This window comes from Anabrus simplex, chromosome 14, assembly GCF_040414725.1.
Source record: "Anabrus simplex isolate iqAnaSimp1 chromosome 14, ASM4041472v1, whole genome shotgun sequence".
Taxonomy (NCBI): domain Eukaryota; kingdom Metazoa; phylum Arthropoda; class Insecta; order Orthoptera; family Tettigoniidae; genus Anabrus; species Anabrus simplex.
The window spans coordinates 53,696,460-53,724,123 of NC_090278.1; the positions used below are offsets into that span (position 1 = coordinate 53,696,460).

The 27,664-nt window shown below is 42.8% G+C and overlaps 1 protein-coding gene across 1 annotated transcript in view; it reads left to right on the forward strand.

Moving 5' to 3' along the window:
* Window positions 1-483: 483 nt before the first annotated feature.
* The window catches only part of LOC136885780 (protein takeout), a 79,789-nt gene continuing 52,608 nt past the window's right edge, over window positions 484-27,664 (forward strand). The window contains exon 1 of the mRNA XM_067158517.2: window positions 484-756. Coding sequence (XP_067014618.1) covers window positions 636-756 — 121 coding nt within the window. The 5' untranslated portion in view covers window positions 484-635. The remainder of the gene's footprint in view (window positions 757-27,664) is intronic.

Sequence of the window (27,664 nt, forward strand, 5' to 3'; positions counted from 1 at the left end):
ACACTACCAACCACCACAGAAACACGCAATCGTGATTACATCCCTCCATATACCGTTGGTGTCAGGAATGGCATCCGTCCGTAAATCAGGGCCAAATCCCCCTGTGTGACATAGTTCGCACCCACTACCCCAGAGGTGTGGGAAAATCCTTAGAAAAAGAAGATTTCCTTCTCCCTTATGCGAGATGAATATTTACATTTCTCTGATTTAGATCCGATGCTTAAAAAAAATCTATTCTAGTATTCTTGGGAAATTTTCTGTTAGGCACTGATTGTGTATGATTCCAAAAGCAGAGGAGGAAGGAACGATGATTATGACAATCGAAAAAAGGCAGAATGAAATGCGTTTGAACTTCCTCATTTGGTCAACTGAACAATGGATAACTCCCTCCCGGACTTCTCTCGTCCCCCCGCCTTCCCCTGGCTGAAACCTATATAATACGGGACAGGACACATTCGCCGCTTCACTTGTGCAGCTAAAGAAACACTTCAATTCACTTTCACTTCCCAAGTCTCCGTCCATCCGTTGCCTACAGACCGTTGGCGCGCTAGTTCGCTACCTCGTGCAGTGTGCTATTCTCCCTCCACTAAACACAGTTCAGTTTGCGCTAACCGACAGTGTATTGTTACCTGACCATGTCGCGCGGAAGAGTGGGATGTCTTTGTTGCCAAAGAAGATGGTTTTCGTCTTCCATTGTTTCCGTGCTTATTCTCGTACTGCTGGAGTCAACATATGTCAGCACTGCAATTGATACACGTAAGAATTCATTCAATAATTTTTTAAAAAAAATAAGTATGAAGTGTGTATTTTTAGTAGCTGTTCATGATTACCTAGTATATACATTGTTCCCAAGAACTTGACGATGTATTTGCTTGTCTTAGGGCAGAATAATGGTTAAATAGGCTACATCTGTGGCGAGATGCGGCTTTTACAATCTAGTATTGTCCCATTTAAGCAAGAACCATGAATGTGCGGTTTACTAGTTTCGAAGTCAATTTAAAATTCAATTTTTCGGCCTAGCATCTTCTTCTCGCTGGTGTGCATCCAGTTAGCATTTAAAACAACAGTTGTGGAAACTAATTCGTTTAGTCATCTCTCTCTACCTTCCATAAATGAATTTTTGTCACATTCGTGATATTTGGGTTTATAATTTATTCTTTGTTTTGTACCTTATCTGATTCGCGAATGTTAGAATACCTTTACCTCGATTGTAATAAATGTGAAATAATAATAATAATATTGACTTTATGCCCCACTAACTACTTTTACGGTTTCGGAAACGCCGAGATACCGGAATTTTGACCCGCAGGAGTTCTTTTACGTGCCACTAAATCTACTGACACGATGCTAACGTATTTGAACACCTTTAAGTACCACTGGACAGAGCCAGGATCGAACCTGCTAAGTTGGGGTCAGAGAATCAGAGTTCTACTGCCTGAGCTAGTCTGGCTTGGAGAGGAAAGCAACAGGGAACTACCTCGCAAGCAGGTAAATGTGTTATTCCAGACGTGATCGTAGTCACGTGGCTTCCAGTATAACGTAAAATTCAAACCACAGATACATAACTTTTCATTTCCAAAATCCTACATGCAATTTGTGGGATTCAAACTGAGTCCATCTTGGGGAGAAATCAGCGACTGTTTCTCTCGGATCATACCTCATAACCTTAGTATGACTCTTCCGTGCCACTTGGGCTATCTATGATACCTAATGGTGGATTCATTCGGGAGCCAACCAACCTTAATGGTTGAGAAATCCGTGCGCAAAGGGCAGAATTTTATATCAAAACTCTTTGATAACATGCTTCTCTTTGATCTTTGGCTTAGATGGTAGAGTGCTTGTGATGATGATTGTTGATCAAAAGGGTCTAATATATAGGTCATAGAGCGCTGGCATTCTGAGCCCAAATTGAGAGGTTCGAACCCAGCTCTATCGACACGCCAAGGAATTCCCCTGGGACAAAATTACTCCATCTCCGTATATCCGAATACTATAAAACTACTTAATGAAGTATAAAACCAGTATAATTATTATTTATTGTCCGACTTGTTGGCTGAATGGTCAGCGTACTGGCCTTCGATTCAGAGTGTCCCGGGTTCGATTCCCGGCCGGGTCGGGATTTTAACCTTAATTGGTTAATTCCAATGGCTCGGGGGATGGGTGTGTGTGTGGGGTATTCAACACTTCGTCTTCACAGACATGCAGGTCGCCTAATAGGCCGTCTTCGAGAAAAATACCCACACTAGGCCTCTCCGGAGACCATACGTCATTATTTATTTATTTATTTATTTATTTATTTATTTATTAGATACAGCCAATGGAGGGCCATTTTACACTACTTAAATAACAATATAAAATAAGTACTAATTGACGGGCTAATCATATAGCATGTGCAAAGTTATCTAACTCCCCAGCTACTTTCCTCCAATATTCAGGACGCAGCAATAATCCTGTCTATCAGAGATGAGTGGCAGCCAAATCACATCAGTCACAACGATAGTCAATGTAACGTTATTCTTGATTAGTTCTATGAGCTATCGATAATGTGGGCCTTCACATTTAGCTTTCTTCCATCTCTGCAATATTAAGCAGATCATCTAATGTGAAGGTTTTCTCTTTCATGATTCCCTCTTGTTTTATTCTTCAAGAGATTTTACGATTTTTTCTCATTTCTTTAAATAATCATTTTAATTTTCCTTGTCATTGCCGACAGATAAAATTAATAATAATAATAATAATAATAATAATAATTTTGTGTGGCTATTTCTAGCCGAGTGCAGCTCTTGTAAAGAAGACCCTCCGATGAGGGTGGGCGGCATCTGCCATGTGTAGATAACTGCGTGTTATTGTGCTATGTATGGTGTGTGAGTTGTAGGGCTGTTGGGGACATTACAAACCCCGAGCCATTGAAATTAATCAATAAAGGTTAAAATCCCCGACCTGGCCACGAATCGAACCCGGGACCCTCTGAACCGAAGGCCAGTACGCTGACCATTCACCCAACGAGTCAGACAGTTAATGGGTTGGAAGGGCGGAAGAAAATGGAAACCTGGAGAGGACTTTAAAGGAATCTTTTAATATTGTGTTTGAAGGATGCAATGGGTGTGAATATGTCAGTATCGGGAAGTGAGTTACCAAGAGTAGGGAGACGGTGGAAGATAGAACGTTGCGAGGTTAGGCGTAGACGGGACACATGATGAGTATGCCGGTTGTGGTTTTTTTGACAGATAGGTCTTATGGCAACGATAGGACAGGAAAGAGTTAAGAGTGGGAAGGAATCGGCCGTGGCCTTAATAAGATACAGCCCCAGCATGTGCTTGGTGTGAAAATGGGAAACCAAGGAAAACCATCTTCAGGGCTGCCGACAGTGGGGTTCGAACCCACTATCTCCCGGATACTGGATACTGGCCGCACTTAAGCGACTGCAGCTATCGAGCTCGGTGGTTGTGTGTTGGGCGGGGGAAATGTGTATAGGGAAGTATGTTGGAAGAGTATTACATTAACATGGATTATGTTTTTGGTCTGTCTGGTATTAGTGTCATCAGTTTCTCTATACTATTGTTACCATGACAACAGGTGTTCGTCTATATGTACACGAGGTCAGTAGCATCATCTTCTCACTGTGCGCTTTCTTCATGGAACCAAGACCTTGAGAAAATCTCGTATCAAGTGAACCCTGTTCTACTACTCTGTCCAGAATTAAAATCCTTGAACTGTCCAGAGAACGGACCCAGCGCCTTGGAATAAGACACAGGAGGCTACATCTACACCACAGGGCTGGCTATTAATAATAATAATAATAATAATAATAATAATAATAATAATAATAATAATAATAATAATAATAATGTGTATGTATGTTCAGTCCTCAACCCTCAGGCTGGTTGGATCCTCAACAGCTCTGCCATCAGCTGTCATAGATGGCCTAGGCATCAATGAACAGACGTGATGAGGAGTGATGTAGTTTCCCGTTGCTTTCCTCACCGAGCCAGAAGTTGCTATTACATATCAGTCTGCCAAGCCCAAGTGCATGCATCAACTAACCCTATGAGCAACATTTTCACACCATTCATAGCAGGGACTGGCTTCATAAGGAATGGTATTACTAATAATAATGTTATTTTGCTTTACGTCCCACTAACTACTCTTTGACGGTTTTCGGAGACGCCGAGGTGCCGGAATTTAGTCCCGCAGGAGTTCTTTTACGTGCCAGTCAATCTACCGACACGAGGCTGAGGTATTTGAGCACCTTCAAATACCACCAGGCTGAGCCTGGATCGAACCTGCCAAGTTGGGATCAGAAGGCCAGCGCCTTAACGGTCTGTGCCACTCAGCCCGGCGGTATTACTAGCGTCGCTCATACCTCAGTCACTTTCATCTTGTCAAAGACTAGAATAAGACAGAAACAGGTCAATGAAAGTAACAAATTGCTCTAACCCATACCAGAAGACATAGTGCACTGTAAACATTAGGTCCCGCCGTCAAAGGCAAATAATAATAATAATAATAATAATAATAATAATAATAATAATAATAATAATAATAATAATAATAATAATACTGTATTCGAGCCTCTGTGTCTCTGTGAGATTTGCGCTGGACAAAGCGGAGGCGGGACAGGTTTTTCTCCGGGTACTCCGGTTTTCCCTGTCATCTCTCATTCCAGCTCCCTCCCCCGCCCCCCCTCCCACGGCACTTAACGCCCTTGAAAGGGCCTTGGCCTGCTGCCCAGCGACCACTGCTCAGCCCGAAGGCCTGCAGATTACGAGGGGTTGTGTGGTCAGCACGACGCATCCTCTCCGTTATTCTGGGCTTTCGAGACCGGGGCCGCCATCTCACCGTCACATAGCTCCTCAATTCTAATCACGTAGGTTGAGTGGACCTCGAACCAGCCCTCAGGTCGAGAGAAAAAATCCCTGGCCTGACCGCGAATCGAATCCGGGGCCTTCGGGCGAGAGGCAGGCACGCTACATCTACACCACGGGGCCAGACTCATTCCAGCTACACTCTCCAATATCATTTCATCTGTCAGTCATTAATCATTGCCCTAGAGGAGAGGGCGAGTCTTCAGCAGCCAGCACAATTCCTATCCTCGCCGCTAGATAGGGGTTTCATTCATTCCATTCTTGACCCGGTCGAATGACTGGAAACAGGCTATGGATTTTCATTTTCTATAATTAAAATAATGGCTGGATTGTTGAGGAAGAGAAGGCTGGACACTTGTTGAGGATGGACGATAACAGACTAACGAAGAGAATCTTTGAAAGAGAGAACTGAACTAGTTTCGGGAAGTGAGGTTGAATTTGACTAAGATAGGGGTTACGGAAAATGATATAATTCGCAGAAATCGATTTGGACAACTCAATCAATCAATCAATCAGTCAATACTGATCTGCATTTAGGGTAGTCGCCCAGGTTGCAGATTCCCTCTGTTGCTTTCCTAGCCTTTTCCTAAATGATTTCAAAGAAATAGTTCCTCTGTTTCCGGGAGACTGGGGAAGCACTGGTGAGAAAAGGGAGATATTATAAGGAAGAAGGAAGTAAGAGAAAGGATGAAAAGATATTGGCAAAGAGTGGAGCCAGAGAAGGCTGAAAATAATGCATAGATTGTCAAACGTGGCTCTTAGGTGGCCGAAACGAAAGCAAAAAAATAACTTAAAATGTATAATAATAATAATAATAATAATAATAATAATAATAATAATAATAATAACAATAATAATAATAATAATACCGAGCCCGGTAGCTGCAGTCGCTTAAGTGCGGCCAGTATCCAAAGACCTATCTGTGTCGGTGCGACGTAAAGCAACTAGTAAATAATAATAATAATAATAATAATAATAATAATAATAATAATAATAATAATAATAATAATAATTGCTAGATTTACGAGACGTAGAACGTATTTCATTTCCTCGCAATTTATGAGCCTTTCCATTCTGGATACGCTCCTTTTTCTTTCAATTTATCGCAACTCTTTATTTCCCCTGTGGATGGAGTCAAAGGATGCATGTCGTAAAAGGCTACTAAAAGGGGAACAATTAGAGAACCAATACTCACCCTCTCGTCTTCTAAGCTCAAAAATATATCTATGATCCTATGCTTTTCCGTGTAGCAGAGAATATATACTCGCGCGATTTTGTTGTTTTTTACATCACTTCCCAATCTGCCGATCAGTTAATTGTTACTCCCAATTTAAAATTAATGAGTGCAAAAGTTAAAATATATTCTGAAACTCCCATCGTTTCAGGATATTGCTTCTGCAGTTGGTCGCTATGAGCCGCTGTAAGTAAGTCCCTTATTACCTGCCGTGTGACTGGAGGTATCAGGAGTGGTTTGCGTAACTTCAGATATTGTAAACAGTTGTTAATACAGTTTTATTTTTAAAAGTGTTGTTCATGTGATACAGCCAAAGACAGCGTTACTTTTTTCTGTAATAATAATTAGTTCAATTTGCCGTATTGGTTATCATTACGACACCCCATAGAGTTTCCATTCAAGATTTGATGATTTATTACGGCGAAGAAATATAATTCCCTTTTTCTGAAACAAACTTCGGAACAGTTTCCATTTATTACTAAATCATATTGCATGCTAAATGATCTGACACCGTGGTGAGCCGGTTCGAGACCCGTTAATTAAAAAAAAAAGATCATCACCTGCAAGGCAGGATAGGTGGTGGTACAAAATTTCTAATCACTAGATAGCATGCTAAAATTCTGGATTGAGTTCCAAACCTTTCCGCACTGCTCATATCGAGTGAGGGCATATGATGCTGTTTATATTAATTCGTCCGTCGGATGGGATTATTATTATTATTATTATTATTATTATTATTATTATTATTATTTTGATTCGTTGTGCCCAACTGTGAAGCGCGTTTGAACTTATTTTGCACAATGTTTCTTCTTCTTTTCTTCTCAATATCTCTTCATTTTTTCACTGTGTTCCTTTCTGCGTGTTTCTGTCCAGCCTGTATTTTTTTTTCTTGTTGGTTTCTTTGCAAATTTATGTTTGTTTACTAAGCTTCTAAATTTCATTCTATCTTGAATGGTTTCGTCCTCAATACCCATTTCTTGTAGATCTTCATGAATTTCTGCTAATCAATTGTTGCGGATTTTCAGGGTTAGAGCTAGATTTAGAATTTTCTTTATTCATTCTGTGTAGGTGTCCGTAGAATTTTAGTCGTCTCTTTCTGATGGTATCTGTGATTTTTTCTGTGAATTGAAAAATTTCATATGGTTTTTTTTGCTAGGGGCTTTACGTCGCACCGACACAGATAGGTCTTAAGGCGACGATGGGACAGGAAAGGCCTAGGAGGTGGAAGGAAGCGGCCGTGGCCTTAATTAAGGTACAGCCCCAGCATTTGCCTGGTGTGAAAATGGGAAACCACGGAAAAACATTTTCAGGGCTGCCGATAGTGGGATTCGAACCTACTATTTCCCGGATGCAAGCTCACAGCCGCGCGCCTCTACGCGCACGGCCAACTCGCCCGGTCGTGTGGTTTTTTTTTCATCCAAATTCCATTTTCGAACTTTGGTCCTAGGATTTTTCTGAGAATTTTCCTCTCTTGTTTCTCAATGCTTTTCATTTGTGACCTACCGCCAATGATCAGTGTTTCAGATGCATAAAGTGCCTCTGGTTTGATGATTGTATTGTAGTGTCGTAATTTTGCATTTTTTTTATATACATCTTTTGTTGTATCTGTTCCATGTGATTTTGTAAGCCCTTTGCAGTTTAGCAGTTATTATTATTATTATTATATCGCAAATGGGAAATATCGCGGTGGCAATGGTCACTTACAGTAGTGTAATAATAAATTAAGTTTAACATAATTACCCAACAACAACAACAATCAAACAACAGGAGTACAACACGCAATTCCATGGGAAGAAAATATTACATAAATACTTCTAGTTTAACATTCTAAATCCAGCATCATCATATACAAGTCCACACACAACTTAAGTATTTCCAGTGCTTAACACTACGGCTTGCAATACTATAGGCTGAACTTACTACTAGCTAATTACATATATTGATAAAGTAAACTTAAAAAAATAATTATCCAACAACAACTATAGTACAACAAGCAATTCCATGGAGATAAAATATTACAAGAAATACTACCAGTTTAACATTCTAAAACTAGTAGAAAATTACAAATTTAGTGTTTCAGTACTAATGATCTTAAACGATTTGATACCGGAAGGGAATGACTGCTGCAATTAATTTATTCCAATCCCTTATGGTCCTGTTTACGAAAGGAAACTTGCCTACACCAGTGTGCTGGTTTCTGACCCTAATTTTATGCTTGTGAACATTTCTCGATAAGTGCGAGGGAGGTTCCAACCTGTTCCTAATACTGCTCCAGGCAGTTCCCTCCCGAGCAGCTCTTAAGGCTATTACACACCAAATACAGTAGAGACAATACACGACACTTACGGATTTCGCCTTGCTAAAATGGGAGACAATTCGACGGTGGCGCTCCTAGTGACTTGACCTGAACAAATCGCGCTAAATTCAAATATCAATGGAAATGCATATACGGAAACGGATAAATCAATTACGTCTAGAAAGAAAGTGGTATTGAGATATTAACTTCGAAGTTGCTAAAGCAATTCTGGATAAATGAATGAAGAATTATTTAAAAGGTTATTATTCAAAGACTGAAATTAGACACATAAACAAGATATGAAATGGGCTGCTGTGAAATGGCTTAATCTTTCATTTATGCATTACTTTTTTAGCTTTAGCATTCGTGCCTGAACTTTTACGGTTGGATTTGTCATTTTTCTCATTTAAAAAACATTGTATGATCACATTAAGACACTTGTCAATAAAAATATCGGCACATTCCTTACCCACATGATGCAATGAGTTAACATTTAAAAGCTGGACAATTTTCCTCTTAACATGAAGCCTACTAACAGAAAGAAAATCTATAAAATTCCGACTTTAATCTGAGCAGAGGGATTAAAGAAAGAAAAGTATGAAAATGTTGTCGATAGTGATTCTTTGAGGAATATTTACGTACAATTAGAGTAAAACTGTAACATACCCTTGGCAGTAGAGTCGAGGATTTCTAAAGTCGCTGGCCTGGAAATGATCTGAACATATCTTATAATTCTTATATAAGCGTAACGTCCCTTCTTTCTTGTATACCTTACCCAAATCACTTCTGTGACATTTCAAAACCCACAGATCACACCTACAACAACACATCGGTATTGAAGGTTAACTGCTGCACTATACAATAAAATATGCGTATTACATTTTATGCCAGTTAAAATATGGGTCGAGCAGGTCAGAAGATTATGAAGTACTATAAAAATCTCTGTCACTGGGAGAATATATATGCAAACACAATATTACTTACATGTTCTTGTCACGAGGGAACCTGAAGAACGACCGCGCATTCTTCTCTACTTCATAGTTACGGCAGTCAAACACAGCACATACCTTTCCCCTCATGTTGAGAGGAAATATCAAGGAATGACACACGCTACTATTTTATTATGTCAACTCACTAAAAATGCATAAATAACACCAAAAACTTCACACAAAAATACACGTGCTCCTATGAGAGAATCAGTACTGTTCAGGTCTGTCCGCTAGAGTGAGCTCCAATAGCTGTCCCTCGATATCTCGCTCAGTGTCGCGTATTGTCTCTACTGTATTTGTACACACCTAGCAACAAAGTCGCGGGACATTGTATGGGGACAGTTGCGGGACACTGTCCCTAGACTGTTGCGATACAATGCCCCGCGTCCACATCTATAGAGCCAGTTGCACTACAGGAAGTGGCGCCAAATGGGGCAAGAAATTGCTTTATGTGCTTTTAATGTTGTGAATATTTTTCTCCATCTCGTGAATGGACATACTGTAGTGAACTTTTTAGCCAGAGACTCCATTGCTTCCCTCCTTTTGTCTCTGTTTTTATACCCGGTAGACATAACATCCCAAAGACAAGGGAGGGTGTGTAAATCCTCAATGATTTTTAGAGTAGTTTCCATCATAAAACAACAGAACACGAAACACAACACCAACACACGTGGCGGCTATCTGCACACTGGCATCCGTGTGTCCCGGGACTTTGTCTCGCGACACGCCCTGACTACATCATGTTGCGCAACATTTGTATCATGTATCCCATTTCGAATGGGAGACCTGCGACGTGCAACTTTTGTATGGCGACAGTCCCAAACAAGGAAAAAATGTCGCAGGACATCCCTGGGACTTGTCGCGATACACGTGTTCCGCCACTTTGTCGCTTGGTGTGTACCAGCCTTTATAAAGACTACACAGGCGTGCTCTAGTTCTTCTAGATCCAAGACTTTCCCAATTAATGCTATTTCCCCTGTTCCCGTTTACCAAACGCATCGCTCTTCTTTGAACTGCTTCTAGGGAATTTATTAAACCTACCCTGTACGGATCCCAGCACGGAGACCCATATTCGACGATGGGGACGTTATTTCTTGATCAGATGCCGTGGTGCCATTCGACAGGAGTGGGCTATGTGCCGGCACCGGGTTTCACTCTCTCCCTTCCTAGTATCATGCATCACGTCATTCCTTTCTCCTCATTAACTCTGATGAAGTTGACATTAGGAAGGGCACGAGGTCGTAAAAAGTCGCTACGAAGATTCATCTCACTTCATACCCAACCTCGCAGGGCAATGGGACAATGGCTGGACAAACATATTATTATTATTATTATTATTATTATTATTATTATTGATCTATTTACCATCCAGGGTTGGTTTTCCCCAAGGACTCAGAGAGCGATCCCACCTCTACCGCCTCAAGGGCAGTGTCCTGGAGCTTCAGAATTTGGGTCAGGGGATACAACTGGAGAGAATGACCAGTACCTCGCCCAGGCGGCCTCACATGCTATGCTGAACAGGGGCCTTGTTGGGGGGATGGGAAGATTGGAAGGGATAGACAAGGAAGAGGGAAGAAAGCGGCCGTGGTCTTAAGTTAGGTACCATGCCGGCATTTGCCTGGAGGAGAAGTGGGAAACCACGGAAAACCACTTCCAGGATGGATGAGGTGGGAATCGAATCACATTAACCTCTACACCACAGAGGCGGACATTATTATTATTATTATTATTATTATTATTATTATTATTATTATTATTATAGACTAATGATTCTCGCCACCCACTGCATGATCACCAGGCTGTAGTCTGTCGACTGAAGTCGAGAAAGAGCTTCATCACCAGGACTCAACCACTGGTAGGAACACCTGAGTATAACCGCATCACCAGGTGGAAGAGCATGCTGCCGTCTGATACTCCTGCAAAGGAAGAGCTAGCTCCAGGAAATGACCTGCCCTACCCTATTTGGAGATCACTTAATCGTCTTAGGGTGGGCGTACCTCTTTGCAAGACCAACATGCAAAAATGGGCCATACTTCCAGCTGATGGAGACGCATCCTGCGAGTGTGGTGTAACACAAGATCCGAACCACCTGCTCATTTGTCCCCTACTAGAACATCCCTGCACTACACAGGACCTAATCGAGGCGAACAACAAGGCCATCGGAGTTGCTACATTTTGGAAATGCTGTCCGGACACGGAATGATGATGATGATGATGATTATTATTATTATTATTATTATTATTATTATTATTTTGCTAGTTGTTTTACGTCGCACCGACAAAGATAGGTCTTACGGCGACGATGGGATACGAAAGGGCTAGGAGTGGGAAGGAAGCGGCCGTGGCCTTAATTAAGGTACAGCCCCAGCAATTGCCTGGTGTGAAAATGGGAAACCACGGAAAACCATTTTCAGGGATGCCGACAGTGGGGTTCGAACCTACTATCTCCCAAATACTGGATACTGTCCGCACTTAAGCGACTGCAGCTATCGAGCTCGGTATTATTATTATTATTATTATTATTATTATTATTATTATTATTATTATTAGATGACCACTTCTGACTTCCTTTGGTAATCCGGGACAGGTTTCCTAGAAGTTCTAAATATACAATTAATTTCTCAATGCTCGAGTGATGAGATTTCAATAGTTAAGGTATTAGAGAGAATCTATTCTCTGAATACGCTTGTCATTTTTCTTAATGAAATGAAATGGCGTATGGCTTTTAGTGCCGGGAGTATCCGCGGACAAGTTCGACTCGCCAGGTGCAGGTATTTTGATTTGACGCCCGTAGGCGACCTCGCGTCGTGATGAGAATGAAATGATGATGAAGACGACACATACACCCAGCCCACCTGCCAGCGAAATTAACCAATTAAGGTTAAAATTCCCGACCCTGACGGGAATCGAATCCGGGACCCCTGTGGTCAAAGGCCAGCACGCCAACCATTTAGCCACGGAGCCGGACATTTTTCTAATAGTATTTTAACATAAACTTGCCTTATGGCTGGGGCTGATTCGAAAATGTGTGTTACGTGACGCGACAAAATGTGTAAGGGAAGAGCAACCATCCTGGCTATGTCTTATGGCTGGTTGCCATTTGAAATTAGCAGCCGATGATGCATGGCCATGGCCGGGAGACATATTTATGAACATTTGATTTTCGCAAAGGAAAAAGTGGTTTCAGTTTTTGCGAAACTGGTTGGTATATTGCCGATTTCCGTGGCGATGTTCTTACATCATCAACAATAAGATACGAACATTCCATGAGTGCACTGAGGACGGTGTTGTGAATTTTAAATTAGTTACGCCCAGTCTGCGTGGCGAAATGCTTCGCCTCACCATTCTGCACATTCAGCCAGTTGCCTAATGCTACATATATCAAATCAATACTTCATACTCTGTAGCCTTTCACGAATGTGAAACAATCGGCTTTCCTCTAAATAATAATAATAATAATAATAATAATAATAATAATAATAATAATAATAATAGTCCACCTCTGTGGTGTAGTGGTTAGTGGTTAGCTGCCACTCCCGGCTCAGCCACGAAATTTAAAAAGTGGTATAAGGGCTGGAACGGGTCAACTCAGCCTCGGGAAGTCAACTGAGTTCGATTCCCACCTAAGCCATCCTCGAAGTGGTTTTCCGTGCTTTCCGACTTCTCCTCCAGGCAAAACCGGGATGGTACCTAACTTAAGGCCACGGAAGCTTCCTTCGCTCTTCCTTATCTATCCCTTCCGATGTTCCCATGCCCCCACAAGGTCCCAGTTTAGCAATAGCAGGTGAGGCCGACTGGGCGAGGTACTGGTTCCATTCTCCAGTTGTATCCCCCGACCCAAAGTCTCACACTCGAGGACACTGCCCTTGAGGCGGTAGAGGTGGGATCTCTCGCTGAGTCCGAGGGAAAACCAACCCTGGATTAAGAAATAATAATAATAATAATAATACAGTAATAATAATGAAAACGGAATATCTATACACAAGCTAATGCCCAGTATTAAATCGTAGATTAGAAAAGATTGAAATATTAGAAAGAAGAATAATTAGACAAATACTGGGTCCAATGAAAAGTCCAGAATTGTGGAACTTAAGAAATAATAAGGAAATCTATCAACCAACCAACCAAACCAACCCCATGGCACTACAGCCCCTGAAGGGCCTTGGCCTACCAAGCGACCGCTACTCAGCCCGAAGGCCTGCAGATGGCGAGGTGTCATGTGGTCAGCACGACGAATCCTCTCGGCCGTTATTCTTGGTTTTCCAGACCGGGGCCGCTATCTCACCGTCAGATAGCTCCTCAATTCTAATCACGTAGGCTGAGTGGACCTCGAACCAGCCCTCAGGTCCAGGTAAAAATCCCTGACCTGGCCGGGAATCGAACCCGGGGCCTCCGGGTAAGAGGCAGGCATGCTACCCCTACACCACGGGGGCCGGCATAAGGAAATCTATCAGAACGTAGAAAACAACGGAAACAAGGTGTATGGCTTTTAGTGCCGGGAGTGTCCGAGGAAAAGTTCGGCTCGCCAGATGCAGGTCTTTCGATTTGACGCCCATAGGTCACCTGCGCATCGTGACGAGGGTGGAATGTTGATGAAGACGACACATTTACCTAGCCCCTGTGCCAGCGTAATTGATCAATTATGATTAAAATTCTCGACCCTTTCGGGAATCGAATCCGGGACCCCAATGACCAAAGGAGTGCACACTAACCATTTAGCCAATGGAACCGTATACGGAAACAATAAGAAATATAGACGGTCAATTTTTTTTTCGGGCTCGATGAAAGACAATAACTAACACGATATATATTTGGAACGAAATATAGTAATATAAGAGAGGAGCGTGGTTTGGCAGGTAATGGAAGCACTCTAAAGATCGATATCCTACAAAGACAACAATGTAGGATTTATCATTGATCCAACAGTCAGCGCTTGGATTGCTCGGCAAGTCAACCTGATGATGTTGATCTTGAGAAGAAAGGAATATACCAGCCCACAGTTTCGTTCTAAAACAGGGCCTCTCAGGGTGCATGCGCATGGTGCATGCACTGTGCACGGTGCAAGAGACGACTTGGCTTGGTCGAAAAGAGTGCAGACCCCGCACTCCTCGATATGGAGCAATAGCGCTTACTCTCTCTTTCCTCACGCCTGTCTCGCTCGCTCCGCCTGTCTCCCTCTGCCCCACTTGCGCCGTAGCGCTCCAAATCCAGGCTGACTTGAGCCGAGCATAGGCGAATTGAGCCGAGCTTAGCCGAGTAGCCCAGAGACGAAGCCTTGATCCGAGCCATGCCGAGCGGCAGCGATGCACGGTGCACGGAGCTCTTGCGCCTCTATCTGCACGCGTGAGATTTTGGGCGTTTGAGAGTCCCTGTTCTAAAAGGAAACATACAACCTAACAAGGATTCAAGTCGTAGGGTTGATAATTGGGAATAAGAGCACGATACCTCGAAAATTCGTTGAGTTCTGCAAGACATTTCTTCGATTAGTGACAATGCAATTTCTCCGTTGAAATCGTAAATAAATATTTTAAGAAACCACCCTCGGTGATTTTTTTTTAATTTCAATGGATTTTTTATTGTCTTTATTTTCCCATTACATCTGCTACTAAGTTTTGTCTTTTTCCCTTGGCCTCGGCGAGGGGTCCAACCTCTACTGCCTCAAGGACAGCGAACTGGAGCGTGAGGCATTGGGTCCGGGGATACAACTGGGATGGAAGAACAGTACCTCGCCCAGGCGGCCTCACCTGCTATGCTGAACAGGAGCCTTTTTATTGGGAGATGGGAAAATTGGGCGGGATAGACAAGGACGCGGCCGTGGTCTTAAGTTAGGTACCATCCCCGCATTTACCTGGATAAGAAGTGGGAAACCACGGAAAATTACGAGGATGACTGAGGTGGGAATCGAACACCCCTGTGCTCAATTGACCTCCTGAGGCTGAGTGGACCACGTGGCAGAGCCGGGAACCGAACCCGGGTGTCCTGGGGTGACAGCTATTCACATTAACTACTACACTACAGAGGGGGACTGTGAATGTTCATATGTTTATTTTAATAATTCGCTGTTGATGGAGCTAAGATTCCGAAAACCGGTAATGAATTTATTAAATAATTTTAATGTATGCTGATAAAGACTGTTTTCATTGTAGTAAGTGAAACATCAAGTCCCGAGAAAGTATTGAAGATAATTTTCGAGATATTAAGGAGGAAATATTGATTTGGGTTAGACACTCGGCAGTTGTCCATAGTGGAGCAAGTAGAATTTCGTCAAGGAGGTGGGTATCATTTATATATCTTAGCTCCTAAATACACGTGTGTTTTGAATGCTGAAGTTCAATATTATTATTATCTCCCGTTTTGGCCGACTATGGGCCATGTTAATTCGAATTCAGCTTATTCTGTTTCTGGGCTTCAATCCTCGTGCAGCACTCCATCCTGTCCACGGCGCTTGGATACGGGATCTAACACTTGGTGCCGGGCTGAGTGGCTCAGACGGTTGAGGCACTGGCCTTCTGACCCCAACTTGGTAGGTTCGATCCTGGCTCAGTCCGGTGATATTTGAAGGTGCTCAAATATGTCAGCCTCGTGTCGGTAGATTTACTGGCACGTAAAAGAACTCCTGCGGGACAAAATTCCGGCACCTCGGCGTCTCCGAAAACCGTAAAAGTTGTTAGTGGGACGTAAAGCAAGTAGCATTATTATTATTATTAACACTTGGTTGCCTTGATCCTCGACATGTAAGCATCCCTGTTGCTGATTTCCGGTCCTCGCATTCCCATTTCTACCAGGTCTTTCTTCACCTCCTAATACATGCGCACCATAGCTTTCCTGATCTCAAAAAAATCTTATTATCTGATTGCTAAGTCTTCCCGGGTATATTCTGTAGATATGTCCGAAGAATATGGCTCTCCTCTTCCGAGTGGTATCTGAGATATTTTCCATCTTGAGATATAATTCTTTGTTTCCTTTCTTTCTGTATGAATCATCCTCTGTTCTTTGGGGTCTCAGTATGTTCCTCTCCACCAGTTCCAACTTCTTGACCAATCCTGTTTTTATGAGGTTCAAATATTCAGCTGCATATAAAGCCTCCGGGCGGATGACTGTCTGGTAGTGTCTGAGATCTGCATTGATCGAGGTCTCTTGTATATTATTATTATTATTATTATTATTATTATTATTATTATTATTATTATTATTATATCTTCTCTTCCCGCTATATTCTGTTAGGATTTCAGTTCATTAGCATTTAATATTTCCTCTTCTTTTCTTTCCAATACTCCTTCAACCTTTCACTGTGTTTCCTCTTTCTTTCCTCAGACAACTTTGTACCAGTTTTCTCTTCATTTTTGCCTTGGAATCCTTCCTTATAAAACTCTCTATTTCTAAAGAAAAACTGGTTCTTTGATTTCTTCTTCTTTATCCTAATTCGTTCCAATTTCTTCTTGACTTCTTAAATGCATGTTGTTGATTTTCTCTCCCAGAGGTATTTGAATATCATTTTTTGTTAATCTGTTGTTATCCTTCCTAAAATGATGCCCGAAAAATAACAGTCTCCTTTTTCTTATTGTTTCCGTTTGTCTTTTTATGTTCTGATAGGTTTCCTTACTACTTCTTAATTTCCTCAATTCTGTACTTTTAATTGGACCCAGGATTTTTTCTAATGATTCTTCTTTCTAGCATTTCCAGCTTATCTAATCTATCATTTAACACTAGACATTCGCTCGCGTATAGATATTCCGGTTTCATGATTATGATGATTATTATTATTATTATTTCTCCGTTAGGGTCTTCTAGGGAACACATGACAACTTCTATGCTTCATCTCCTTAGTTGTTCCTTCGTCTTCCTCCAAGGCTCCATCTGCTCACTACGCCTCCCTTTCCTCTCCTCGCACCATTTTCAGCCTGTTTTCTTTCCCTTCCGACCATGGAATCCTTCCACTTTTAACACTTTCTTTCTAAAACTCTCTCTCTCTCTCTCTCTCTCTCTCTCTCTCTCTCTCTCTCTCTCTCTCTGTTACTTCTTCTTCCCTTATCTTGTTTCTTTCCAAATCTTTCTTTACTTCATGAATCCAGGTTGTTGTTGACTTCTTGTTCCAAAGATATTTGAAGATCTGTTTGGTTAACCTGTTGCCATCCATTCTCTATAAATGTCCAAAAAATATCAATCGCCTTTTCCGCAATTTGTTTGTTATGTTTTCTCTGCTTCGGTATATTTTATCATTCTTGATTTCTGTAGTTCTTAGCGGACCGAATATTTGCCGTGTAACTTTTCTTTCCAGTACTTCTAACTTATTAAGCTTATAATTCCGTACTAGACATTTACTCGCGAACAGGCATTCCGGTTTGACTACTGTATGTAACTGGTAAGACCCCAACTAGAGTATGGTTCCAGTGTATGGGACCCTCACCAGGATTACTTGATTCAAAAACTGGAAACATCCAAAGCAAAGCAGCTTGATTTGTTCTGGGCGATTTCCGAGTAGCGTTACAAAAATGTTGCTAAGTTTGGGCTATGAAGACTTGGGAGAAAGGAGACGAGCTGTTCGTCTAAGTGGTATGTTCCGAGCTGTCAGTGGAGAGATGGCGTGGGCGGACATCATTAGACGAATAAGTTTGAGTGGTGTCTTTAAAAGTAGGAAAGATCACAATATGAAGATAAAGCTGGAATTCAAGAGGACAAATTGGGGCAAATATTTGTTTATAGGAAGGGGAGTTAGGGATTGGAATAATTTACCAAGGGAGATGTTCAATAAATTTCCAATTTCTTTGCAATATTTTAAGAAAAGTCTAAGAAAACAACAGATAAGGAATCTGCCACCTGGGCGACTGCCCTAAATGCAGATCAGTAGTGATTGATTGATACTGTGTTGTATTTTGACGTTTTTAGATAAGCACTTTTTGTTGTAGATATTTCTAGTTCCATTTTGTAGATCCTTTCTTCTACAGCGGATTTTTTCCAAACCATTTTCTTGAATTATTGTTTCTCCCAAATATTTGAATTTCTTTACCTTCCTTACTCGACCACTTTCTATTATTATTATTGAAAATCCACAGCCTGTTTCCAGTCATTCGACCGGGTCAGAAATGGAATGAAAGAAGCGTGGATATGAATTGTGCCGGCTGCCGAAGCCAGTCGCACTCCTCTAGGGCAATGATTAATGAATGGCAGATGAAATGAAATGATATTTGAGAGTATTGCTAGAATGAAATATGACAGGGAAAACCGGAGTACCCGGAGAAAAACCTGTACCGCCTCCGCTTTGTCCAGCACAAATCTCACATGGAGCGACTATTATTATTATTAGGTTATTGTTAATTCTAGTAAGAGATGTTACTTTGAAAGTGAGAACTAAACAAAGTCAATTAATCGTATTTATTATACTGTATATTGTTCTATTTTGCGGCGTTAAACCCGGTAACCTTTCTCCTTTCTATACGCCACTGGTTGTCCTATACTTGACCTCCTTGTCTGGCAATAAACTGTGAACTTGGAACGCCTTACAGAGCAATTAACTGGTCTCTCTCATCGTTTGATAGTTGTGTGTGTGCGCGCGCGCTCGTTTAAAAGTCAGGAGGAAATTTCTACAGTTGCTCTTGATTCTTGTAAGGAATTCTGGATATATATTCTCCTGTGGATGGGGCGGTAGAATAGCATGCATGGTATCCTCCGCCTTCCATAAAAGGCGACTGAAAGGGGGGCTCTTAATTTCAGGGTGTGGATTATTTTTGACAGGCTCCTCACTTTCATGCGTCCTATGCGACCTGCCTTGGTCAACCCTTGTCCATAAGTAATTACAACCGGAAAATAATCGTTGAGTAGGTATCGGATAATGTATGCCACGAGGTGACTGGAACCATAATACGACGACACAAAGTGAGATCTACGGCGCTAGGGGAGCACCTGGTGGAGTTAGTCGTGTAGGTGAACCATCGTTGAGTATGGATAGGTCTTGTCGGTGGGACGCATTAAGCAAGTGGGAGCCTTTGAGCGTGTCAGAGCTGCTTCCCCACATGGTACGATGACTGTTATAGTCACCCACGAACAAGATCTTCGACGTATTATCAAATTGTTGGAAGACAAAGTATGAAGCCTAAGGAGTCTTTCATTTTCACACCCTTCATGACCCTTCTGTTTCTTTGGCCGTACCTTCATTCGTCGATGTACCCTTTTCCTTCTGAGTAATGTTAATAGAGGATGATTGGACTCTTCTTTTTTTCTTCTTCTACTGCTTCTTTGTCGATCATCCCAATTCGAGTATCTTGAAATTCGGATTATTTTCTAATCCTATTTGTAATGAGCCATACAGCTCTATTTTCCGCCATTCTAATGCAGAGGAACATTTGCAATGTGTTTAATCTCTTCGACCGAGCGAGTGGCTGGGAGATAGTGGGCTCGAACCCCACTATTGGCAGCCCTGAAGATGGTTTTCCTTGGTTTCCCATTTTCCAAACCAAACCCTGTGGCGCAACAGCCCCGAAGGGCTATGTCTTACCAAGTGACCGCTGCTCAGCCAGAAGGCCTGCAGATTACGAGGTACCGTGTGGTCAGCACGACGAATATTCTCTGTCATTATTCTTGGTTTTCTAGACTAGGGCCGCTATCTCACCGTCAATAGCTCCTCAATTGTAATCACGTTGATTGAATGGACCTCGAACCAGCCCTCAGATACAGGTAAAAATCCCTGACCTGGCCGGGAATCGAACCCGTGGGCCTCTCAGTAGGAGGCAAACACGCTACCCCTACACCGCGCGGATTTGAACCACGGAACCCAGTGGTGAGAGGCCGGCGCTCTGCTGCCTGAGCCACGCAGGCTCTGATAATTAGATATGTCTTCCATTTTCTCACAGTAGATATTAAACCTTTCCATTCTTTTGTGGATACACTCATTTTTCTTTCGATATATCGCAACTCTATCTGCCTTTTGGATGGAGTAAACTTGAATGTCGTAAGAGGCTACTAAGAGGGAAACAACCAAAGAATCTGTACTCTCTCTCTTGTCTGCTAAGCGCAGAAACATGCCCATGATTAGCTTTTCCGTGTAGCGGAAAAGATGTACGAGTGTGGATCGTTGTTTATTATTATTATTATTATTATTATTATTATTATTATTATTATTCGTTAGGGCCACTAAGGACTGCGAGATCTGAACTGTTTGTCTTCTTGGGGGCCCACCAGGTTTTCATCCTTTCAGAGTCCGCTTTCTTCCATGCATCAGAATGGACATGCTTCAGTCGAGTTGGAACTTCTTGGTGAACCTGTCTATGTTTGTGTTTGAGCGGTGCTTGGAGTTGACTGTCTGTTTCTGTGATTCCATACTTTTGAAGATCCTCCACCAACCAAGGAGGAATCGTTTTCAGACTTCTGAAGTAGGACAGCAAACGTTTACTGATTCTTTCACCCGGCAATCTGAAGAGGTAATCGTAAAAAGTTATCCTTACACCTGATATCTTTTCAGTGTGGTGTATATTTATAAGTATCTCCGAAGTCTGTTAATACCGTCTTTGACAATGAGACCAAGAATTTCTCGGATAATCCTCCTTTCCTTAATTGCCAGTCTTTCAAGCAGGCTATATGTTTGAAATGTTGGACATTCTGCTGCATTCTGCTTCAGGTCTAATTACAGTATGTTGTCTAATTTTTGAAATTTGAGAGATTATTATTATTGTTATCGTTTTGGCCATCGGAGAACCACGTTAATTCGTATCAACTTCGTTTCTTCTGGTCTTTCTCCTTGTCCAATATTCTTTCATTCTCATACTTTGCAACCTTCTTCGCTTTTCTATCTGTGATGATTTTGTTCTTTGCCTAGTTCTGTCCCGGAAACCTGTGCAAGCCTGAATACAGTATTTCTGCGAATAATTCCGTCCACCGAATAATCCCCGCAAACTAACTTTAGGAAGGCTGATTTTGAAAAAAGAATGCCAACATTGACGCAAATAAAACCCGCACCCCGATTTCATGCCTCAATTTTTTTTTTAAATATGCGGGTATTATTCGCGTGAATGCGGTATTTTATTTATAAATCACTCTGTTGTATATCTCTGGTTCATGTATACCCATTTCTTCTAGATCTCTTTGTGCCTCTTGGATCCAGCGTACTTTGGTTCTCTTGTTCATAAGAAACTGTGTTATTTGCAGTGTTAACTTCCCCTGGTCCATTCTCAGGATGTGTCCGAAGAATACGTTCCATCTCTTCAGTATGACGTCCGAGATATTCTCTATCTTGGTATACAGTTCTTGGTTCGCTCGTCTTTTAATTTGACCGTCCTCTGTTCTTCGTGGTCCCAGTATCTTCTAGAGAATCTTTCGTTTCATCATTTCTAATCTCTTAAGTAGGTACTCCTCATCTTACTAGGTTAAGAGCTTTAGGAAGGAATTCTTCTTCTTGTGCCATATCCTCATTGGATGGCGGCTGTCATCAGGGCGATCTGGTTCTTGTTCTCAGCAACTCGGAAAAGAGTGGGGGTACTGAGTCCAAACCATTCTCATAGATTCCGTAGCCAAGATACCCTCCTTTTCCCCCTATTTCTCCTTTCAATTCTACCATGTAAGATAAGCTGTAGGAGTCTATATTTATCGTTTCGAATGACATGGCCAACGTACAGAAGTTTCTAGTTTTCGATGTTGTGCATAACATCTAGCTCTTTGTTCGGGTGTTGCAGTATTTCAGTGTTACGTATTCTGTCAACCCATGTTATTCTGAGCAGGCGTCGCCAGCACCACATCTCAAATGATCGAAGTTTTTTTGGTGGTGTTCTCTGTTACGGTTCAAGTCTCGGCATCACAAAATAACACCAAAAAAATACGTACCACCGAAGTAAACGGACACGGAGATTGATCTTCAAGTCCCTGTTACAGAGAAGTTTGCTCATTCTCTTGAATGCAGTCCTTGCCTGAAACCGAGACCTAATTTCAACATCATTGTTTCAGCTGAGATCCTTAAAGCGTTGGACTTGCTGCAGTGATGTGCCAGCTACTGTCAAGTTAACAGGTTCAATGAGATGTTTGCTTATGACCATTACTTTGGGCTTTCCATGACTAAACTTTGACTTGCTGCAGCACTGTGTTCAACCACACAGCTCAGTAATGTCTGCAGATCTAGGACCTGGGGAAGGTTTTCATTCCCCTCCCCCGAAAGGGAGGGGCGGGCCATCTAGAAGGTAACGACTTCTCTCTGGCCAGGAGATTATCGGGTTTGGAGGATTGATGGAGTTGGAAGAGGGGGGAAATGGTGATGTGTTACAGTAAGAGGGAGAATTGGCCTCTTGGCTAAGGGAAGTGCCGTTCTTCAGTGCTTTATTGAAACATAGATACATATAGAGATGGGGAATCTGATGATTTTAGAAGAACCGATTCACTAAAATGATTCGTTCATTAGATTCGTTCATTTAATTCGTTCATTCCAATACCACGTGCCGGAGAGCCGAAAGTGAAACCATGGACTCAGATGAACCATTCCGTTATTTTCGTTATAACTGCTACTGCTTTACATGTTTACAGGTTACAAGAAGTGAAATGTTCAAGGTATAATAATAATTGATAGCATTTTAAGAAGAGTAATATCCTTTTTTAGAGATTACAGTCGAAAAATGCTACACAACTATCTGACTAATCCTTTCCAAACTTAAGTAGCTACCATTCGAAACTATACGAGAATCGAATTTGAAATTTATAGTAGATATGAACATTTTTGTGGCCATGTTTCACGCGTTAGTTCACAAGAACAAGAACGTGAACGGGAACCTTGAAGTAAACTTAACCTAACATTTCTCAACGAGCTGGAAGTTGAGTGTATATTAAAGTTCCGAGAAGCGTGTAACTTGAAACTACGTGATAACTTCTTATTTAAAAAAAAAAGAATTCCTGTAAGGTTAGGTTAGGAGTATTTGACTTGTGGACCGGACTTTTAGTTCAGGTTAAATAAAAAATAACAGAGTCGTTCTTCACAAGTATTCATTGATTAAAAAATGGTGGATACCCGATTTGGCGATATGAATCAGAACGAACGAGGAACCAAGGAGCGAGTTGCGGCGTTGCGGCTGCCATCTCTCGATTCAGATTTCGATTCACAAACGAGTCGATTCAATTCGTTCACTGAATCATGATTCAATCGTTCAGTGCAATGATTCGTTCATTTTGAATCACTCGTTCAGAATCTCCCCATCTCTAATACATACATACATACAAGGATACATGTGCGTTTTATAACCAGGTTGCATATGGTGGTGCGACGAAGTGAGGGGTTTCGCGAGGTTGAGGAGGAAGGTGGAGTGCTGGGATGTGCTAAAAGGATGAGACGTTTACCAGGGAGGCGAGTAGGAGGCTGAGGAGGTTAGGTGGAGGCGGGGGTGGTGGAAAGTTTCTAGGTGGGGTGGTGGATAGTTTCTGGGTGGAGATGTTGGATAGTTTCTGGGTGGGGGTGGTGGATAGTTTCTGGGTGGAGATGTTGGATAGCTTCTGGGTGGAGATGGTGGATAGCTTCTGGGTGGAGATGGTGGATAGCTTCTGGGTGGAGATGGTGGAAGACGAATGTGTGGACTGGGAGATTGAAGAGGGGGTGCAGACCGGGGACGTGTGCGGTGGCGAGGTGAGTTAGGTCGGGTGGGAGTTTGCAGATCTTTTAGAGGATATCTTATTGCATGTGAAGTAATAATAATAATACTAATAATAATCGTTGTTAATGGGATCACAATACATAATCTGCATATCGCAGTGCTGCATTAGTATTATGATTTCACATGCAATACGATATCCTCTAATTAATCTATGTTTGGCCGAATTCTGTTACACTTTAGTAACTGCCCTAATTGGACTAGTTCGCTCGTATCCTATTTCCCGTCGTGATATGTCTGTGAACTGGCGAGAGCAGAAAGTCGCTGGCGAAAGCTTGCATAATATTTGCGGAAGAAACTGATGTAATTGTAACCAACGACTCATGAGTACATTCACAGTATAAGCAGACCAGTGAACATGACATGATTTATTACTGATATTGGGCGCGGTGAGAGCAGTACAGTCTATTATTACTTAATACTTAATATTTATTAATTTACAGTCGAAATAGGTTTTAACGACCGCCAATTAATGGTCGCTATAGGTGATAGTCGCATAAACCGGTTTCTTTTTGTTGTTGCTAAAAATGGGGTGGGGCGATTTCGGCTCCCAATAACGAGATTTGCCGTTTGGTTGTTGATTCTAGTTGGTGGGTTTCAGCTCTCCTCTGTGGTGTAGTTAGCGCGATTAGCCGCCATCCCCGGAGGCCTGGGTTCAATTCCCGGCTCTGCCACGAAATTTGAAAGGTGGTACGAGGGCTGGAACGAGGTCCACTCAGCCTCGGGAGGTCAACTGAGTAGAGATAGGTTCGATTCCCACCTCAGCCATCCTCGCAGTGGTTTTCCACTTGTCCTCCAGGCAAATGCCGGGATGCTACCTAACTTAAGGCCACGGCCACTTCCTTCTCTTCCTTGTCTATCCCTTCCAATCTCCCCATCCCGGGCGAGGTACTGGTCCTCCTCCCCAGTTGTATACCACGATCCAAAGTCTCCCAACACAGGACACTGTCCCTGAGGCGGTAGAGGTGGGATCCATCGCTGAGACCGACGGAAAAACCGACCCTGGAGGGTAAACAGATTACGAAAGAAAGAAAGAAAGAAAGAAAGAAAGAAAGAAAGGTTTCGGTTCCCGCTTTATCACTGAAGTTAAGTCGCTGGGTTAACATTTCGCTTCTCATTTAGCATGTTTAGGACTGTCCATTCTAAGAGATTGGCATGGTTTAAAATGTTGTTCACGCCAGAAAAACAACGAGGCTTCGCTGATTTTCCGATCACTATACGTTTGTTTTACGCTTCCCGTCATATTAGCTCTCAGCATCTGTGTAACCCGTTCTTTACTTGTTAACTGTTCCTCACAAACCACAAATGCCATATTGCACAGTTAATGTTGTAAAGAAATTCGAGTCACAGAGTAGTTTTTGCTTCAAGAGGTCAGAGGATACCAATGACGTAATGAAAATTGATCTATCAGTCCAGAGCAGTTCTCAAGTATGAAAAAATGAAATGGTGTATGGCTTTTAGTGCCGGGAGTGTCCAAGGACAAGTTCGGCTCGCCAGATGAGAGTCTTTTGATTTGACTCCCGTAGGTGACCTGCGCGTCGTAATGTGGATGAAATTATAATGAAGACGACACACACAAACCCAGATGCCGTGAGAGCGGAATTAACAAATTATGGTATGTTATATTTTCGTGTGGCTATTACTAGCCGAGTGCAGCCCTTGTAAGGCAGACCCTCCGATGAGGGTGGGCGGCATCTGCCATGTGTAGGTAAGTGCGTGTTATTGTGGTGGAGGATAGTGTTTGTGTGGTTTGTGAGTTGCAGGGATGTCGAGGACAGAACAAACACCCAGCCCTCGGGCCATTGGAATTAACCAATGAAGGTTAAAATCCCCGACCCGGCCGGGAATCGAACCCGGGACCCTCTGAACCGAAGACCAGTACGCTGATCATTCATCCAGCGAGTCGGACAAAGTAAACTCGTGTCCTCATCCCGAGGTGGCGCACCCCATTGGAGGTGAGCTGCATGTACCACTTCAACCACATACCAGCCCTTCTGCCAGTTTTAAATTCCTGACAGTACCGGGAATCAAACCCGGGCCCTCAAGACGGCAGTTAATAACACTAACCGTTACGCTACGGAGGCGGACACAAATTATGGTTACAATTCCCGACCCTGCCGGGAATCGAACCCGGGACCCCTGTGACCAAAGGCCGCCACGCTAACCATTTAGCCATGGAGCCGGACTCTCAAGTATGGATTAGCACGTATAGCACTGTCATCAATTCAACGCTAGAATCCAAACGCCCTCTGTAGCATGGCACGCCCATTCATCAGCTGGCCTGTGAAAAATTGAACAACGACGCGCGAATTGAGTAGTGAAGCCAAAAACACAAACTGAATTTGCTCGAAAACCGTCAGAGTTACGAAGAAAATGCATATGACTTTTCTTGAAGAAAATGTAATTTCAAGGTCACTTCGTGCACTTCCATTTCTCGACTCATTGATGAGTGGTCAGAGGGTCCCGGGTTCGATTCCCGGCCGGATCGGGTATTTTTAACCTTAATTGGTTAATTCCAATGGCTTGGGGGCCGGATGAGTGTGTGGCGTATTCAGCATTAGAAATCATCCTAGGTAGGGACCTCATCTTCGCAGACATGCAGGTCGCCTGATAGGCCGTCTGCGAGAAAAAGACCCGCGCCAGGCCTCTCCGGAGGCCATGCGCCATTATTAAAATCAAGGTAGAGCTTTTGGTGCCGGGAGTATCCGAGGACATGTTCGGCTCGCCAGGTGCGGGTATTTTAATTTGACACCCGTAGGCGACCTGCGCGTCGTGATGATGAAATGATGATGAAGACGACACATACACCCAGCCCTCGTGCCAGTGAAATTAACCAACGAGGGTTAAAATTCCCGACCCTGCCGGAAATTTAACCCGGGACCCCTGTGACCAAAGGCCAGCACGCTAACCATTTAGCCATGCAGCCGGACAAAATAATGATTATAATGGATGAATGAACTGCCCCTACACTGTCCCCCAATGTACGGGTGGAAGGTTTGTAGAAAGGATTTGACTACTACATGTTTTCATTCGTACTCTGAAGGGAGAAGCGGGCCTCCTAGACGGTGTCGCCGTCTGTCTGGCCAGGAGATTTGTATCGGGGAAGGTGAGAGGGTTGGCGTCCGTGGCCTTTACTAGGAACTGTCCCGGCATTCGCCTCAGTGCAGAAGAATGGACAACCTCCCCTCTCCGTGTCCCGAATACAGAGGCGTAGATCCGCGGTAGAGCCGTGGCCATCCCTCCTCCCCTCGGTCGTCCGGTCTGAGTGCAGAGTTGTCGGACCACGGATCAGCCGCGGACACTTGTGGGCCGAAACCTCCCGCACTAAGTGCATTGACGGGATACTTCCTGTACAGATGCAACAATAACGCCATCTACCGGAAATGAGTGGCATTAGAAAAGACAAATAACACGTCAGCTAACAACGTCACTCAACTGTGTATCAGTTTTAGGAGCTTCGGCATAGCAGGCTATCGCACTTTGTTCTTCTCCACGCTCAGTAATATTAGAGCAAGAGAGGCCTACATTTTCCCCCGTCTAACCCCTCCTTTCTGATACCAATTCCCCTTATCCTTTAAGTGCTTCTTCTTAATTCTAATAATAACTTCGTATGGCTCTTAAGAGCCGGATGCAGCCCTTGTACGGAGGGCATTGTCTACCATGTATGG